Raw genomic sequence first — 15,746 nt, 5'->3', positions numbered from 1 at the left:
AGAATGTTGCATGCATGTCTGCAGTGTTATATTATCACAGCTCACTGTCAGTAAATATCGTACAGTAAATATTGGACTACAAGAGAGTTGCAAGCCTGCAAAGGTAGAGTTATTTAAAGCTTTGAATGGGTCGATTGGGTTCTGGAGGTGTGTGGTTAAAGCAATTGCGCAGGGGTGGTGTGGCCTGTGGTGGAGGGGCCCAATTATTTTTGGGGCCCAAAATCCCTGGCGGCGCCCCTGCCTCCCTGACAAGACCATGGCCTAAACATCAGCAGTCCCACAGTCACATAGTTTATTGTCTTTACGTTGGTCCTATTCCATCCAGCAATCCTATTCCAACGATCCATCACTGAAGAGAGGACTCCCAGAAAATACCGTCTCGGTGTATGTTTTGGGGTCTGCTTGGCAAGACATATGGCCAAGCACAGGATAGAGCAAATTGTCTGTCGAAAAAATCCATAATGCTGATGATCAAATCTGTGATGATGTCACCCAAGTCATGGCAATCAATAACTTGGAGTGAGAGGAGAATAGAATGTGAGAGACTTGGTTGGGTGGAAACTGACTGACTGACTGACTGACTGACTGCACTTCAGGGAGAGGCTGGGTGCCGTGACTGGGTAGGAGCTGCTCTGTTTATCCTCTGGTACGAATAGCGGAGTGGGAGTGTGTGATGGTGATGACCAATGTTGGGTAGACACTGGCTTAGATAACGGGAGAAAAGTTAACTCTCTTTACCATCAACAAGGAAAACATACAGTAACATCTAAAAATCATCTAGAAATTGTTTCAATGTGTAAATGAATGATATAGGATTGCTAAAAGGAGTTCCTAAAAAACAAAAGCAGATACAAGTCCAAATTGGGTGAAATCCTGCTGGATTCATAGATGGGACCAGGATAGCCAAGGCAGACCATAGAATCACATATTATTTGCTTTGGTATGCTGTCCCCTCATTGAAAAGCTAATTGACAGCCGTAAGTCCTTCTGAACCAGGGCTTTTATCACTGTTAGAACCTTCTGAAGAGAAATCCTCTTTAAGGAGAAAACCATCATATGAAAAAGTCATAGAAATGGCAGCAAAACAAAATCACAGCCGTAAAAATGCCAATACACTGCCCTGCACAACGAATGTCTCTCTGGACGGCGATCTGTCTGGTAATGAATGAAAAGAGGGCCCACATTGGGCTTAGTGTAGCCACGCACAGCGACAGTGGAGAGGATTCTATAGCCATAGATGGCCCAGCTACATTATGGACAAAGGATGCAGTTTGTCCACAGAGGCACTTCATCTTAGTTCATATCCCAACAGCACTCCACTGGGCCAGCCTGGCCTATGGCTCTCTGGAGAATAAGGCCCGGGAGCTGGACACGATTACGGCCTGTGATCACTATTTCAGAGACCCCCTGGATATAATCCTGTAAACTTACAGAACATACACTACACACTCACTAGCACATATACTCTTACCACAGAGAGATCCTTGTCAATGGCCATTTGTCATCAGTGCAAAGGACAAGAAAACGGTCTGGAGAAAAAGGAGGAATACACAATGGTACATAAGTTTAGTCCTGTTTATAAAGGGCCATTTTCAAGATGAGACATGTTACATTTTATATATATATATACAGTACCAGTCAAAAGTTTGAACACACCTACTCATTCAAGGGGTTTTCTTTAATTTTACATTGTAGAATAATAGTGAAGACATCAAAACTATGAAATAACACATACGGAATCATGTAGTAACCAAAAAAGTGTTAAACAGAATGCTGGTACTTTAACCTGTTTGGGATAGGGGGCAGTATTTTCACGGCCGGATAAAAAAACGTACCCGACTTAATCTGGTTACTACTCCTGCCCAGAAACTAGAATATGCATATAATTAGTAGATTTGGATAGAAAACACTCTAAAGTTTCTAAAACTGTTTGAATGGTGTCTGTGAGTATAACATAACTCATATGGCAGGCCAAAACCTGAGAAGATTCCATACAGGAAGCGCCCTGTCTGACAATTTGTTCTCTTTCTAGGGCATCTCTATCAAAATACAGCATGTCTGCTGTAACGTGACATTTTCTAAGGCTTCCATTGGCTCTCAGAAGGCGCCAGAAAGTGGAATGACTTCTCTGCAGTCTCTGGGCGAAAAACAGCAGGAGTTTTTGTGAGTGGTCAGGCAGGGAACAATGACTCTAGAGTGCGCATCCACGAGAGGACTCCATGTTTTTCTTTCAGTCTTTGAATGGATATAACGTCGCCCAGTTGGAATATTATCGCTATTTTACGAGAAAACATTTTTTGTCACGAAATGCGCCCGCGCGTCACCCTTCGGATAGTGACCTCAACGCACGAACAAAACGGAGCTATTTCAATATAACTATGGATTATTTCGAACCAAAACAACATTTGTTGTTGAAGTAGAAGTCCTGGGAGTGCATTCTGACGAAGAACAGCAAAGGTAATCCAATTTTTCTTATAGTAATTCTGAGTTTAGTGAGCACCAAACTTGTTGGGTGTCAAATTAGCTAGCCTGTGATGGCCGAGCTATCTACTCAGAATATTGCAAAATGTGCTTTCGCCGAAAAGCTATTTTAAAATCTGACACCGCGATTGCATAAAGGAGTTCTGTATCTATAATTCTTAAAATAATTGTTATGTTTTTTGTAAACGTTTATCGTGAGTAATTTAGTAAATTCACCGGAAGTTTGCGGTGGGTATGCTAGTTCTGAACATCACATGCTAATGTAAAAAGCTGTTTTTTTATATAAATATGAACTTGATTGAACAAAACATGCATGTATTGTATAACATAATGTCCTAAGAGTGTCATCTGATGAAGATCATCAAAGGTTAGTGCTACATTTAGCTGTGGTTTTGGTTTTTGTGACATATATGCTTGCTTTGAAAATGGCTGTGTGGTTATTTTTGGCAGGGTACTCCCCTGACATAATCTAATGTTTTGCTTTCGCTGTAAAGCCTTTTTGAAATCGGACAATGTGGTTAGATTAACGAGAGTCTTGTCTTTAAAATGGTGTAAAATAGTCATATGTTTGAGAAATTTAAGTTATAGCATTTGAGGTATTTGTATTTCGCACCACGCGATTCCACTGGCTGTTGACTAGGTGGGACGCAAACGTCCCACCTTGCCCAGGGAGGTTAACTGTCACTGAATCTAGGAAAGTCTCAGAACACCTTAGGCCGTTCTGGTGCAACTTCATTTCAGAAAGGAAATACCACGCTTAACCATTTATTAGATAAGATTACAATGCAGTCTAGGCGTTAGGCTCTGCTCCTTCAGGGTAGCTCACTGCCAGAGCAAAGCATCATACACAGATGATAAAATAACTACAGGCAGTCAGTACGATATGCTATACCAAATCCCCTGAAGGAAGAAACAGAACCCAGACAGGTGAAGGCTGGGGTGGTAATTGGATATCAGAAAACAGCAAGCAGAAAGAGTAACAGCTAGTAAGTAACAGCTGCAATGGCAGCAAGAGACACCAGTGCATGTGTGCATCAAGGAAGCATGTGTAGAACTGGTCAACTTAGAAATCTACTTTTTCACTTTGACTTTTATATCAATCGAAAGCAGTTCAAAAGGGAAACCCGAGTGTAGTGGAATCAGCCGAGCACATCAGCAGTTATTGCACCAATTGGATTCACACTTTACTTGCATGCAGTCTATTTAAGAGTAGCCCAGTTCTGTGATAACTGCAGAAGCGGTTCAGAAATGAGACATGCATATTCATAGACATTTTTTATCATTTTTATCATCATCATCAGCATTATACATTTCAGTTGCTCACTGCAGACTGTATTGTTTCTGCTGAAGCTTTTGCCTTGCACCGAAGATACATCTGAGACAACAGTATTGGATTAACATTTGTCTTCTTAAATGCAACTCACAATTTCAGTTGGCTTTTTCTTTCTGGAGCCTGAGAGTATCAATCGAAAAACTTGGCCAGTTTTGACGGTCCAAAATAGCCAGCCCATTCCACCTTGAGAGGACGCTTTAATATCCCATATATTTCACACAAAGTCCTATAAATATGCAGACCACTTTTTTTTCTACATTAAAGGTGAACTTGTGTGATGGGTCGTCTATGGTATAGTATGTTACATTTCAGGTGCATCCAGTTCTGGCTGTAAACATTGGAGTGAAGCAATTTCTTAAGAACTTAATCTGAAATCACATGGCAATGTTTGTGTCGTGCAGGACATGCCATTACTGGTGTGACAGAAAGATAACGACAAATAGCAATCTTAGTTACCTACCCAAAGAAAAACACTTGCATGACCCTGCGAGAGGTGCAAGTAGAATGCCAACTGAGAAGAATCAAGCTAGCAGCAATAACGTTGACATTGGTTTTACAAGGTATCCACTGGGCACAGAAGTCAATTCAACGTCAATTCCACGTTGGGTTAACAGAATTTCATTGAAATGACGTAGAAACAAAGTTGATTCAACCAGTGTGAGTCCAGTGGGTAGAATTTCATTAAGGGACAATAATACGGTAATGTAATTGCAGTGGTCAACATTTATTTACAAAATTGGAAGCATTACAAGAATGTAGTGTTTTTTTTTGTGTTGAACCAGAAAATTTGAAAAACGACATTAATCCACTCCATCTAACAATACTACTGGCCTCATGTTGAACTCTAAACCAAGAGCAATCCCTGGAGGGCATTACAATATGTGTGGCTCAGTTGGTAGAGCATGGTGTTTGCAACGCCAGGGTTGTGGGTTCGATTCCCACGGGGGACCAGTACGGGGAAAAAAAATAAGAGCATCTGCTAAATGACTAAAATGTAAATGTAACAATACCATGAATCAACTACTATAAGTATATTATTGAGTGGGCCTTGCACTTTCCACGCAGACCCATACATTATTGATTGTAAACTAATTTAAGGACATTTGACAGGGTCCAGAATAAAAGGATAATCTATCTATACATTTGAAATAATGAATCGTTGTCATATCAGTCTATAATTACTTCACAGCAGATTGAGTGGCAGTCAAAGTCCATACTACAGAGGAAGATTGATTACAAATGATGCATTTTCTACATCAAAATAAGAGTACAACATTGGAAAAACTTCATTAATAGGCATTGATCATTTAAGTGCATTCTGAATATCATTGATACAACTGTTAATCAATAAGAAATCCATGATTATATTTTAAAAGTCTTTGAATTAGTCCTAATATAGCAACATTATGCAAACTATCCATCCATTTAATACAAAACAGAACATGGACAATGAACAAAGATCTGAAGAGGTTGCTACAGCACAAATAAACATAAAACATAGAAAAAGAGATATACTCAATAAAATAACTGCAAACAAATAATACGTAGGTGTCAAGCTTCAAATTGTTCAACCTTTGCATGTGTGAACGTGTGCATGTGTGACTGTGGTTTTAAACATCCATTCCAGACACATCCACATTCAAATTAAAGAGTGGGATAGTAAACAAGTTATTGTTTGGTAAACAGTCAAACTGATCACAGTAACTGAAACAGTCCAGAAGATGCTGCTTGTAAAACAATGGAGGCATTATTAAAAGCAGAATTACATTGCGTCAGCTCCCCTGAACAAGAGAAATCTCTATTAGCACCCTCTTCAATTCTCTAAAAACAAATGAAAACATATTTATGAAACTCTTAGGAGCAACTTTAAAGGACCCAGTCATAGTTTGTGGAATAAAGCACTTCATGGTAACAAGAACATAGCTACCTACTGTACCACCGGCAATACACATCAGAAATGAAAATAGACTACATAATCGTGATGGCCTTATAAGAGAGCAGCAAAATCAACTCCTATCAGTGACTGATCTGGCAAGCTTGGTGTCTTTTTGTGCTGATATTATCTGAATGTGGAACAGTATTTAGCCACCTATGTCTGCTCTGACGTCCAATAGAGTAGACTAACCTTACAGTTGAACCATATGTTTGTACATTACATAGGCCCACCCCATAACATGTCAACGTACAAGCCACCAGAGAGTATACCCAGCAGAGTGTGGTAGCAGGCAGGCAGAGCTGTGATCATCAGTATTCAGCAGCATGTAGATGTTATACTTTAGAGTCTGAGGGAATCCAAGGCAGAGGTCTGATGGGAAAGGAAGGTGCATTTCCACATTTCATACTGACATTATGGGCTGAGTTATAACAACACCATTGAGATTGTCGGTTAGGAAAAATGACCTCAGCGTGGCATTAGGGGGCAAATTGACTGTTTTCTTAGAGTTCACTGTTTCAAGGATGAGCTGGGATAGTATGTATGTACTGGTAAAATGTATGCTTTCAACAAAAGACTACACAATATAAGAATGCACAGAGAAATGTGTATTACGCTACTGCTCTATTCTGACAAACATGCTGACAGTGCATTGAAATACTGTGGCAGCTTTAGTTTAATGTCTTTGTGAGTGTTTTCTTTTAGCATGCTTATATTGATAGTAAACAGTTAAAACAGTTAGAAAATAAATAAGTAAAATAAAAGACTACTGAAATACAAATGAAAAGCATGCATCCATATTCCATTCAGGAATGTCAGAAGGAATGAAGGTCAATACTTAATTATAAACCCTTGACACTTGAAAACCGTTTGACCAGCTGAAGTCACGCTATTTACTTGGCAGAGTGCCAGAGGGTGTGTGTCCTCGCATGTCTTCTTCCTCCCATTGTGAGAGAGTTGGTCCCTCCCTGACAAGACCATGGCCTAAACATCAGCAGTCCCACAGTCACATAGTTTATTGTCTTTACGTTGGTCCTATTCCATCCAGCAATCCTATTCCAACGATCCATCACTGAAGAGAGGACTCCCAGAAAATACCGTCTCAGTGTATGTTTTGGGGTCTGCTTGGCAAGACGTATGGCCAAGCACAGGATAGAGCAAATTGTCTGTCGAAAAAATCTATAATGCTGATGATCAAATCTGTGATGATGTCACCCAAGTCATGGCAATCAATAACTTGGAGTGAGAGGAGAATAGAATGTGAGAGACTTGGTTGGGTGGAAACTGACTGACTGACTGACTGACTGCACTTCAGGGAGAGGCTGGGTGCCGTGACTGGGTAGGAGCTGCTCTGTTTATCCTCTGGTACGGATAGCGGAGTGGGAGTGTGTGATGCTGATGACCAATGTTGGGTAGACACTGGCTTAGATAACGGGAGAAAAGTTAACTCTCTTTACCATCAACAAGGAAAACATACAGTAACATCTAAAAATCATCTAGAAATTGTTTCAATGTGTAAATGAATGATATAGGATGGCAAAAGGAGTTCCTAAAAAACAAAAGCAGATACAAGTCCAAATTGGGTGAAATCCTGCTGGATTCATAGATGGGACCAGGATAGCCAAGGCAGACCAGAGAATCACATATTATTTGCTTTGGTATGCTGTCCCCTCATTGAAAAGCTAATTGACAGCCGTAAGTCCTTCTGAACCATGGCTTTTATCACTGTTAGAACCTTCTGAAGAGAAATCCTCTTTAAGGAGAAAACCATCATATGAAAAAGTCATAGAAATGGCAGCAAAACAAAATCACAGCCGTAAAAATGCCAATACACTGCCCTGCACAACGAATGTCTCTCTGGACGGCGATCTGTCTGGTAATGAATGAAAAGAGGGCCCACATTGGGCTTAGTGTAGACACGCACAGCGACCATGGAGAGGATTCTATAGCCATAGATGGTCCAGCTACATTATGGACAAAGGATGCAGTTTGTCCACAGAGGCACTTCATCTTAGTTCATATCCCAACAGCACTCCACTGGGCCAGCCTGGCCTATGGCTCTCTGGAGAATAAGGCCCGGGAGCTGGACAAGATTACGGCCTGTGATCACTATTTCAGAGACCCCCTGGATATAATCCTATAAACCTACAGAACATACACTACACACTCACTAGCACATATACTCTTACCACAGAGAGATCCTTGTCAATGGCCATTTGTCTTCAGTGCAAAGGACAAGAAAACGGGCTGGAGAAAAAGGAGGAATACACAATGGTTCATAAGTTAAGTCCTGTTTATCAAGGGCCATTTTCAAGACCAGACATGTTACATTTGTATGTATGTATGCATGTATGTATGTATAAATAAAGGTTACTTTGTGGTCGCCCATGCAGACATTAGGGCCCAGTATGTTGTAAACCACGCTGCTCTCTCCCTCATCCCTCTGAAATGAAACACACCATTTTTTCAATAGGCCTATAGAAAGTGCCTCCATGGTAAATGAATAAATGAATCAACTAGTCAGTAAGTGTGGATGGCAGAGCGTTGCCAGCTGACTCACCCTGTGGATGATGTCTTGGGCAGTGTGAGACATGAGGATACGGTCGCACCAGGAGGGGCAGCGAGTGTTCATGTACTGGGTGGGTTTAGTGTAGTCTTCACTGTAGGGGTAACTGACAGAGACAGACCGACCGACAGCATAGCATCTTCAGGTAGTAGTAATAGTGACTGTAATAGTGACAGGGCTGTCAGGGATGAGGCTTACCTGGGTGGAAACAGGATTTCTTCCTCTGCAATGACATCTTGAAAGGCTGCAATCTCCTTGTCATATTTCAAAATCTGAGCGATATAGAAGGATTAACAATTACTGGAGGACCCAAAACCTGTAATCTGCAAACCATAAACATCTGCATAATGTGAAAATTCAATTTCATAACTATCTCTGTTGTAGGATGTAATTTAATTAATGAATTTAATGAAGTATCTTCTGTGGTTGTTTTAGAGGCAGTAATGAAATGTTACTCGTCAAATGCGTCGTAAACAACAGGTGTAGACTAACAGTGAGATGCTTACTTACGGGCCCTTCTCAACAATGCAGAGAGAAAGAAAATTGAGAAATAATAAAAAAACAAAACACGTAATAATACAAATAATAATAGATACACAATGAGTAATGATAACTTGGCTATATACACAGGGTACAAGTAGCGAGTCGATGTGCAGGGGTACGAGGTAATTGAGGTAGATATGTGCATACACAGCAAATAGGAATAAAGTGGCAGACAGTAAACAGTAGTAGCAGCTATGCGATGAGTCAAAAAAAGTTTGTGCAAAAAAAGGGTCAAGGCAGATAGTCCGGTTAGCTATTTGGTAAACTATTTAACAGTCTTATGGCTAGGGGGTAGAAGCTGTTCAGGGTCCTGTTGGTTCCAGAATGTGCATCCACTTGCCATGCGGTAACAGAGAGAACAGTCTCTAACTTGGGTGGCTGGAGTCTTTGACAAGGTCGCTGACCTCCTCCCTATAGGCTGTCTCATTGTCGTTGGTGGTCAGGCCTACCACCGTCGTGTTGTCTGTAAACTTAATGATGGTGTTGGAGTTGTGCACGGCCACACAGTCGAGGGTGAACAGGGATTACAGGAGGGGACTAAGCACGCACCCCTGAGGGGCCCCTGTGTTGAGGGTCAGTATGGCGGCTGCGTTGTTGCCTACCCTCACTACCTGGGGGCGTCCCGTCAGGAAGTCCAGCATCCAATTGCAGATAGAGGTGTTCAGTCCCTGGGTCCTTAGCTTAGTTATGATTGTTGTCATGGCAGTGAGTGGTAGACCATGATATTAATATGGGTGGGGTGTAAATTAGTTGATGTGTACAGTAGAAAATGTTCTCACCGCTCTGCCGTTGTCCTCTCTGAACACTGCCTGGTGCAGGTAGGCAAACATCTTGGTCTCAATATGGAGAAGAATCTTGAGATGAAGGAATTGGGGATACAGTAAACGTCTGAATCTGAATAACAACAAGGAGACAGTAGGATGGAAGACGTGGATGGATGGGGAGGCTCACCTTGTGGTCATTGTCCTTTTCCTCACAGATTATTTTCTCCACCTCGTTACTGCTGTCCTTCTTCACTGTCTGCACCTCTGCTGAAGTGGACAAGTTCTAGAACACACACAAACATACCACACACAGTTTGTTGACTTATTTTTAACCTGTCAGCTGACCATTAGTAAGGTTTCCTGATTTTCTGATTCTGATTAAATTCTTGAGGAAGTGGGTCATATAATACCTGGACCAGGCTAAGGGTGTCCAGGCGGAAGTTGAAATCCCCAAACAGGAAGAAGGGGAGTGGAGTGTAGCTGCTCTCTGATATCCTAGAAGGAAATGACACCAGTATGAGTCAAATGTTTTAGCCTATAAATTGAGTCCTCTATTTTAAAATGATTGTAAACGCAGATCTACATACACTTGCAAACCAACTTGCAGACAACTATTTTTTTATCTAGATTCCCAAGTGGGCTTATAATATATCTCTCAAGTAGGTGCACTTGAGTTGTTCTTCAAAGCTGAGAATGGGCAGGCTAACCTGTTGATGACATATCTGAGGGCCTTCTGGCGGTTGGCTGAGTAGATGGAGGGACTGGCATTACAGGCAATGAGGTTGGAGGCATCATGGAAAAGGTGTACGTTGACTAGGTCCAGACCCCTGCAGAGAGCACACAAACACAAAATGAGAATTGGCAGACATATCTATGAAAAAAGGAAGCATTGGGAAGATATTTGTCCTCCTATTCGATTTAGACGCTGTGTGTGTGCTGTTCAGTGATGTCGGTTAGGAAGAGTTTAATTATTAGTGAGGCAACTTGAGGTAATGCTAGTCCACAAAAAAACACATTAGTCTTCTGTGCTGAGCATTCACTCCTTTTCTGCTGCTGCCACCTGAAAACAATGAATGTGCATCCAACAGACGGGCTATGTTGACTCACAGGGTGACCTTGTAGCACTCTGCCCATGGACTCCTTTTGCCTAAGAACTGGTGGTAGTGACACAGGAGAGCAAGCAGTAACTATTGTGCAGAGGAAACAGAGGGTGTTTGCTGAGCTTCAGCTTTAACCACTGCATTCATTGAGTAACGGGATGACAGCCGGCTCTCTGTCTATTGACGAGCTGTGACAGTAGACAGTAGAGTACGTCGAGTCGAGAAGAGTAGAGCAGTAGGTCAGTAGACTAGAGCAGGGGTTCCCAAACTTTCTGCTTCGTGACCCATCAATTGAGGTGTCTTTTGAGTCGTGACCCACCGTGAGGGTTGAGCGGTGAAAAAACATACACAGACAAAAAAATAAGTAAAGAATATCATCTTGTTTGAGGAGAAAATTGTGCAGTTTTAAAACTACTTTCCTGAAATTCTACACATTTTGCCATGGCTAATGCTGTGTTCTTATGCTTAAGCATTAAAACAAAATCAATGGGGGCCTGATTGTCTAGCTTTTATTTTGTTGATTGTAAGTTCTCAAAGATTCTAGGCTATGATTTTGAAACACAGTGCATTCGGAAAGTATTCAGACCCCTTGACTTTTTCCATATTTTGTTACGTTACAGCCTTATTCTAAAATTGATTAAATAGTTGTTTCCCCTCATCATTTACACACAATACCCCATAAACGGAAATATCACATTTAAATAAGTATTCAGACCCTTTACTCAGTACTTCGTTGAAGCACATTTGGCAACAATTGCAGCCTCGAGTCTTCTTGGGTATGACGCTACAAGCTTGGCACACCTGTATTCGGTGTGAATTTCCTGAATTTCTCAAATTCTTCTCTGCAGATCCTCTCAAGTTCTGTCAGATTGGATGGGGAGCATCGCTGAACAGCTATTTCCAGAGATGTTCGATCGGGTTCAAGTCTGGGCTCTGGCTGGGCCACTCGAGGACATTCAGAGACATGTCCCGAAGCCACTCCTGTGTTGTTTTGGCTGTGTACTTAGGGTCATTGTCTTGTTGGAAGGTGAACCTTCACCCCAGTCTGAGGTCCTGAGCGCGCTGGAGCAGGTTTTCATCAAGGATCTCTCTGTACTTTGCTCCGTTCATCTTTCCCTCAATCCTGACTAGTCTCCCAGTTCCTGCTGCTGAAAAAGGAACCATGCTTCACAGGTTTCCTCCGGACGTGACACTTGTCATTCAGGCCAAAGAGTTCAATATTGGTTTCATCAGACCAGAGAATCTTGTTTCTCATGGTCTGAGAGTCTTTAGGTGCCCTTTGGCAAACTCCAAGCGGGCTGTCATATGCCTTTTACTGAGGAGTGGCTTCCGTCTGGACACTCTAACACAAATGCCTAATTGGTGGAGTGCTGCAGAGATCATTGTCCCTCTGGAAGGTTCTCCCATCTCCAGAGAGGAACTCCCTGACCAAGGCCCTTCTCCCCCGATTGCTCCGTTTGGCCAGGAAGCTAACTATAGTAAGAGTCTTGGTGATTCTAAATTTCTTCCATTTAAGAATGATGGAGGCCACTGTGTTCTTGGGGACCTTCAATGCTGCAGACATTTTTTGGTACCCTTCCCCAGATCTGTGGCTCAACACAATCCTGTCGACCTCTTGGCATGGTTTTTCCTCTGACATGCATTGTAAAATGTGGGACCTTATATAGACAGGAGTGTGCCTTTACAAATCATGTCCATTCAATTCAATTTACCACAGGTTGACTCCAATCAAGTTGTAGAAACATCTCAAGGGTGATCAATGTAAACAGGATGCACCTGAGCTCATTTTCAAGTCTCATAGGAAAGGGTCTGAATACTTATGTACATTTGTTATTTCTGTTTTTTATTTGTAATAAATTTGCTAACATTTCTGAAAACCTGTTTTCTCCTTGTCATTATTGGGTATTGTGTGTAGACTGATGAGGATGATTTTATTTAATCCATTTTAGAATAAGGCTGTAAAGTAACAAAATGTGGAAAAAGTCAAGGGGTCTGAATATTTTGCGAATGCACTGTATACAGGTCCTTTATCTTTTCTACATACCTTCTATTTGGTTTTAGTCATTTAAGTTTACACGGAAAGCGTTTTTCCATTCTGAACATCCATGTAAATTCTTCACACAGAAAAATGTCAACCCAACCCACCGTTTGGGAACCACTAGACTAGAGTACGTACTGGTTGTGAATGATCCACCGGGTCCTCATGAAGCCCTTCCTAGACCATTTGAACTGCAAAACACATCACAAACAAAAAGTTAAACAGATGAATGTTTTGTATGTTAAATGTTCACCAAATACTGTACCACCATTTAGCTAACTAATTGGAGGACCATGCTGGTAATTATTGATTATTCCATACAATATGTCTCATATCCCTGTCAGATAGACTCCCCCTTTAGCCCCCACTCACATATCTGTTGCAACAGCTCCTGGGTCACCCTGAACTTTACCCCCCCACACACACACTCACATCGGGCCAGAAATTCTTCGGGAATTTTTCTTTCTCCATTGTGGTTACCCCGTCCAGGGAGCCCACATACTTGTTTTGTCCAGACACTGCTTTAAAATCCTTAACTGTGAGGGGGAGAGAGGTGGGAAGGGTAAAAGAAAACATGCAAACACCAATCAATAAAGTGATGTTAAGCTGATCACAGCAGCATACGTGACCAGAGGATCTATAATAAGGCCATTAGGCAGTGTTTGGTTGCTGTGCACCAATCTGACTGGCAACACAGAACATGGCAGGCCTGGGATGTTTATGGCTCTTCCATAAGCCTTTTCTGAATATATTTGTCATGCCTAACGTGACTGGACTATGCAACAAGATGATAACACGTCCCACTTTCAATTCAGATTCCCTGATACGTCTAGCCAAAAGAGGTGGCCATCATACTGCAGTGATCAAAAGATGTTCTGACTTATTATCAAAATACACAGATAGGAATCTCCAGACTGACACAGCAAATTGCTCTTACCCCCTAAACTGTTTTGTGCCAAACTCTAATTATATTATAATAATGATACATTGCAAAGGGCCAAGTTTGTACACCAGGACTGATACAGATGTTCTGAAATTATCGCCACGTGCAGGGCCTGAATGGAAGTGATAATCATAAAGCGATAACAAAATGTCATTCATCTTTTGTTATTCAAAGTCAATAATGAGGTGATATAGATATGATTGTAATGTTCTTACCATTAAAATCATATTGGTAGATGTTTTTCAATGACTTGTGGATGAAGTACATGCTTCCCAGGGCCTGTAAGGACAAGGAATACAATACAAGCTCCTTTAAACAATTGCTGAGAACGTCAGTTTCCTATAGAGACATTATCAAGCTCTCTCATGTTCCAATATTGCATTCTTCCAGAAATGCAGTTGAAGTCGGAAGTTTACATACACCTTAGCCAAATACATTTAAACTCAGTTTTTCCACAATTCCTGACATTTACAGTTAAGATCACCACTTTATTTTAATAATGTGAAATATCAGAATAATAGAATAATAGCTTTTATTTCTTTCATCACATTCCCAGTGGGTCAGAAGTTTACATGCTCTCAAATAGTATTTGGTAACATTGCCTTTAAATTGTTTAGCTTGGGTCAAACGTTTTGGGTAGCCTTCCACAAGCTTGAATTTTAGCCCATTCCTCCTGACAGAGCTGGTGTAACTAGGTCAGGTTTGTAGGCCTACTTGTACGCACACACTTTTTCAGTTCTGCCCACAAATTTTCTATAGGATTGAGGTCAGGGATTTGTGATGGCCACTCCAATACCTTAACCTTGTTGTCCTTAAGCCATTTTGCTTAATGACTTAAAGAAACAACTTAATTTCTGATTCATCAAGGAGTATCATGCAACATGATCTGATTCCATAATATTTACATCATTATCATCTTCAGTAGTTCTAGTCTCCTTTCACACACCCACCGTCTCTCAATCCTTCCCTCTTTCAAGCAATTATATTATGCTCAACTCACTCTTGTCCACAGAAACACATAGCTTTACTGCAATAACATGTACACAGTACACAATCAAACGTGCACACACCACACACACACACACTTTAGCACCCAATCATCCCTGATGTGACCATTTTTTATGTACTAACTGCCTGCTCTGATTAATCATGCTTTCTGAGATCAATAAAGACAGAAAATTAAAACAATTGAAAATGTATTAAACAGTAGGGCTGCCGTGCCGGCTGCGGGACGGATTTTTTTTTGGCGGCACCCAGAGGGTCTTGGGCGTGATTAGGGTTGCAAAGGGTCGGAAACTTTCCAGTAAATTTCTGGAATTTTTCAGGAAATTTTCCATGGGAAGTTAAGCCCTGGAATTTGGGGAATTTTGCTTAAATTCAACAAAAATGTTAGCTTATAACAGTAAACCTTTTTTGTGGGATACACATAAGGCAATTCTAGGTCTTGTGGCATATTTTGGTTAAACTATCCCCAATTCAATGGAATTGCAACCCTCTGCATGCACAGTGCATTCTTCCATCACATGTACAGCTGATTGTCCTGATCTTGCACACTACTACACTGTCTGAGCCAAGGACTACATGCTTTCTGTTAAGTTTTGATTATAATATTGGGTGGGGTGAATATACTTTTTATGACATACATGATTTTTTGTCAACTAGTAAATAGTAGCCTACAGCAAAGTGTGTTTAAATCATTTCTAACTTGTTAACAATTTCTGCTAGTTAGTTTTTGCTACCATGTGGATTTTAGCTTGGATTTTAGTTCAACTGTTGCCATACATGTTTCATTTTAAAACACTTACATTACAAAGGAGTTGTTTAATCGAGCTGCTTAACTATTTATCTGTACATGGAATTGTATTTTGAGTTTAACATTTTTTTTTCTTCTAATCTTTACAGGAAAATGCCACGGCACTATCTGATGTGTGGAGACATTTCACTGCAGCTAATGTAGAAGGAAAAGCTGTGTACATTTGCAAATACTGTGCCAAATCATATGTGAAGAATGCAACAAAGATGCAGAATTATCTGGCCAAGTGCAT

The 15,746-nt window shown here is 41.0% G+C and overlaps 1 protein-coding gene across 3 annotated transcripts in view; it reads right to left on the bottom strand.

Moving 5' to 3' along the window:
- Positions 1-246: 246 nt before the first annotated feature.
- Positions 247-15,746, bottom strand: part of LOC106585609 (inositol polyphosphate-5-phosphatase A) — a 30,407-nt gene continuing 14,907 nt past the window's right edge. Inside the window, exons 5-16 of one of the 3 annotated variants that reach the window (XM_045707102.1) lie at positions 13,917-13,980; positions 13,191-13,294; positions 12,897-12,949; positions 10,328-10,447; positions 10,031-10,115; positions 9,808-9,903; positions 9,636-9,710; positions 8,512-8,585; positions 8,308-8,419; positions 8,122-8,190; positions 7,937-7,994; positions 247-704 (exon numbers count right to left, since the gene is read on the bottom strand). In XM_045707102.1, coding sequence (XP_045563058.1) covers positions 7,953-7,994; positions 8,122-8,190; positions 8,308-8,419; positions 8,512-8,585; positions 9,636-9,710; positions 9,808-9,903; positions 10,031-10,115; positions 10,328-10,447; positions 12,897-12,949; positions 13,191-13,294; positions 13,917-13,980 — 894 coding nt within the window. In that variant the 3' untranslated portion in view covers positions 247-704; positions 7,937-7,952. Of the gene's footprint in view, positions 705-4,517; positions 7,171-7,936; positions 7,995-8,121; positions 8,191-8,307; positions 8,420-8,511; positions 8,586-9,635; positions 9,711-9,807; positions 9,904-10,030; positions 10,116-10,327; positions 10,448-12,896; positions 12,950-13,190; positions 13,295-13,916; positions 13,981-15,746 lie in introns of those variants that run through there. The other 2 variants (XM_014172016.2, XM_014172017.2) reach the window with 2 other exon arrangements.

Source organism: Salmo salar, chromosome ssa24 (genome assembly GCF_905237065.1).
Source record: "Salmo salar chromosome ssa24, Ssal_v3.1, whole genome shotgun sequence".
Taxonomy (NCBI): Eukaryota; Metazoa; Chordata; class Actinopteri; order Salmoniformes; family Salmonidae; genus Salmo; species Salmo salar.
Note: the sequence above shows the minus strand (reverse complement) of the source record. Positions and strands in the feature narration are given on the sequence as shown.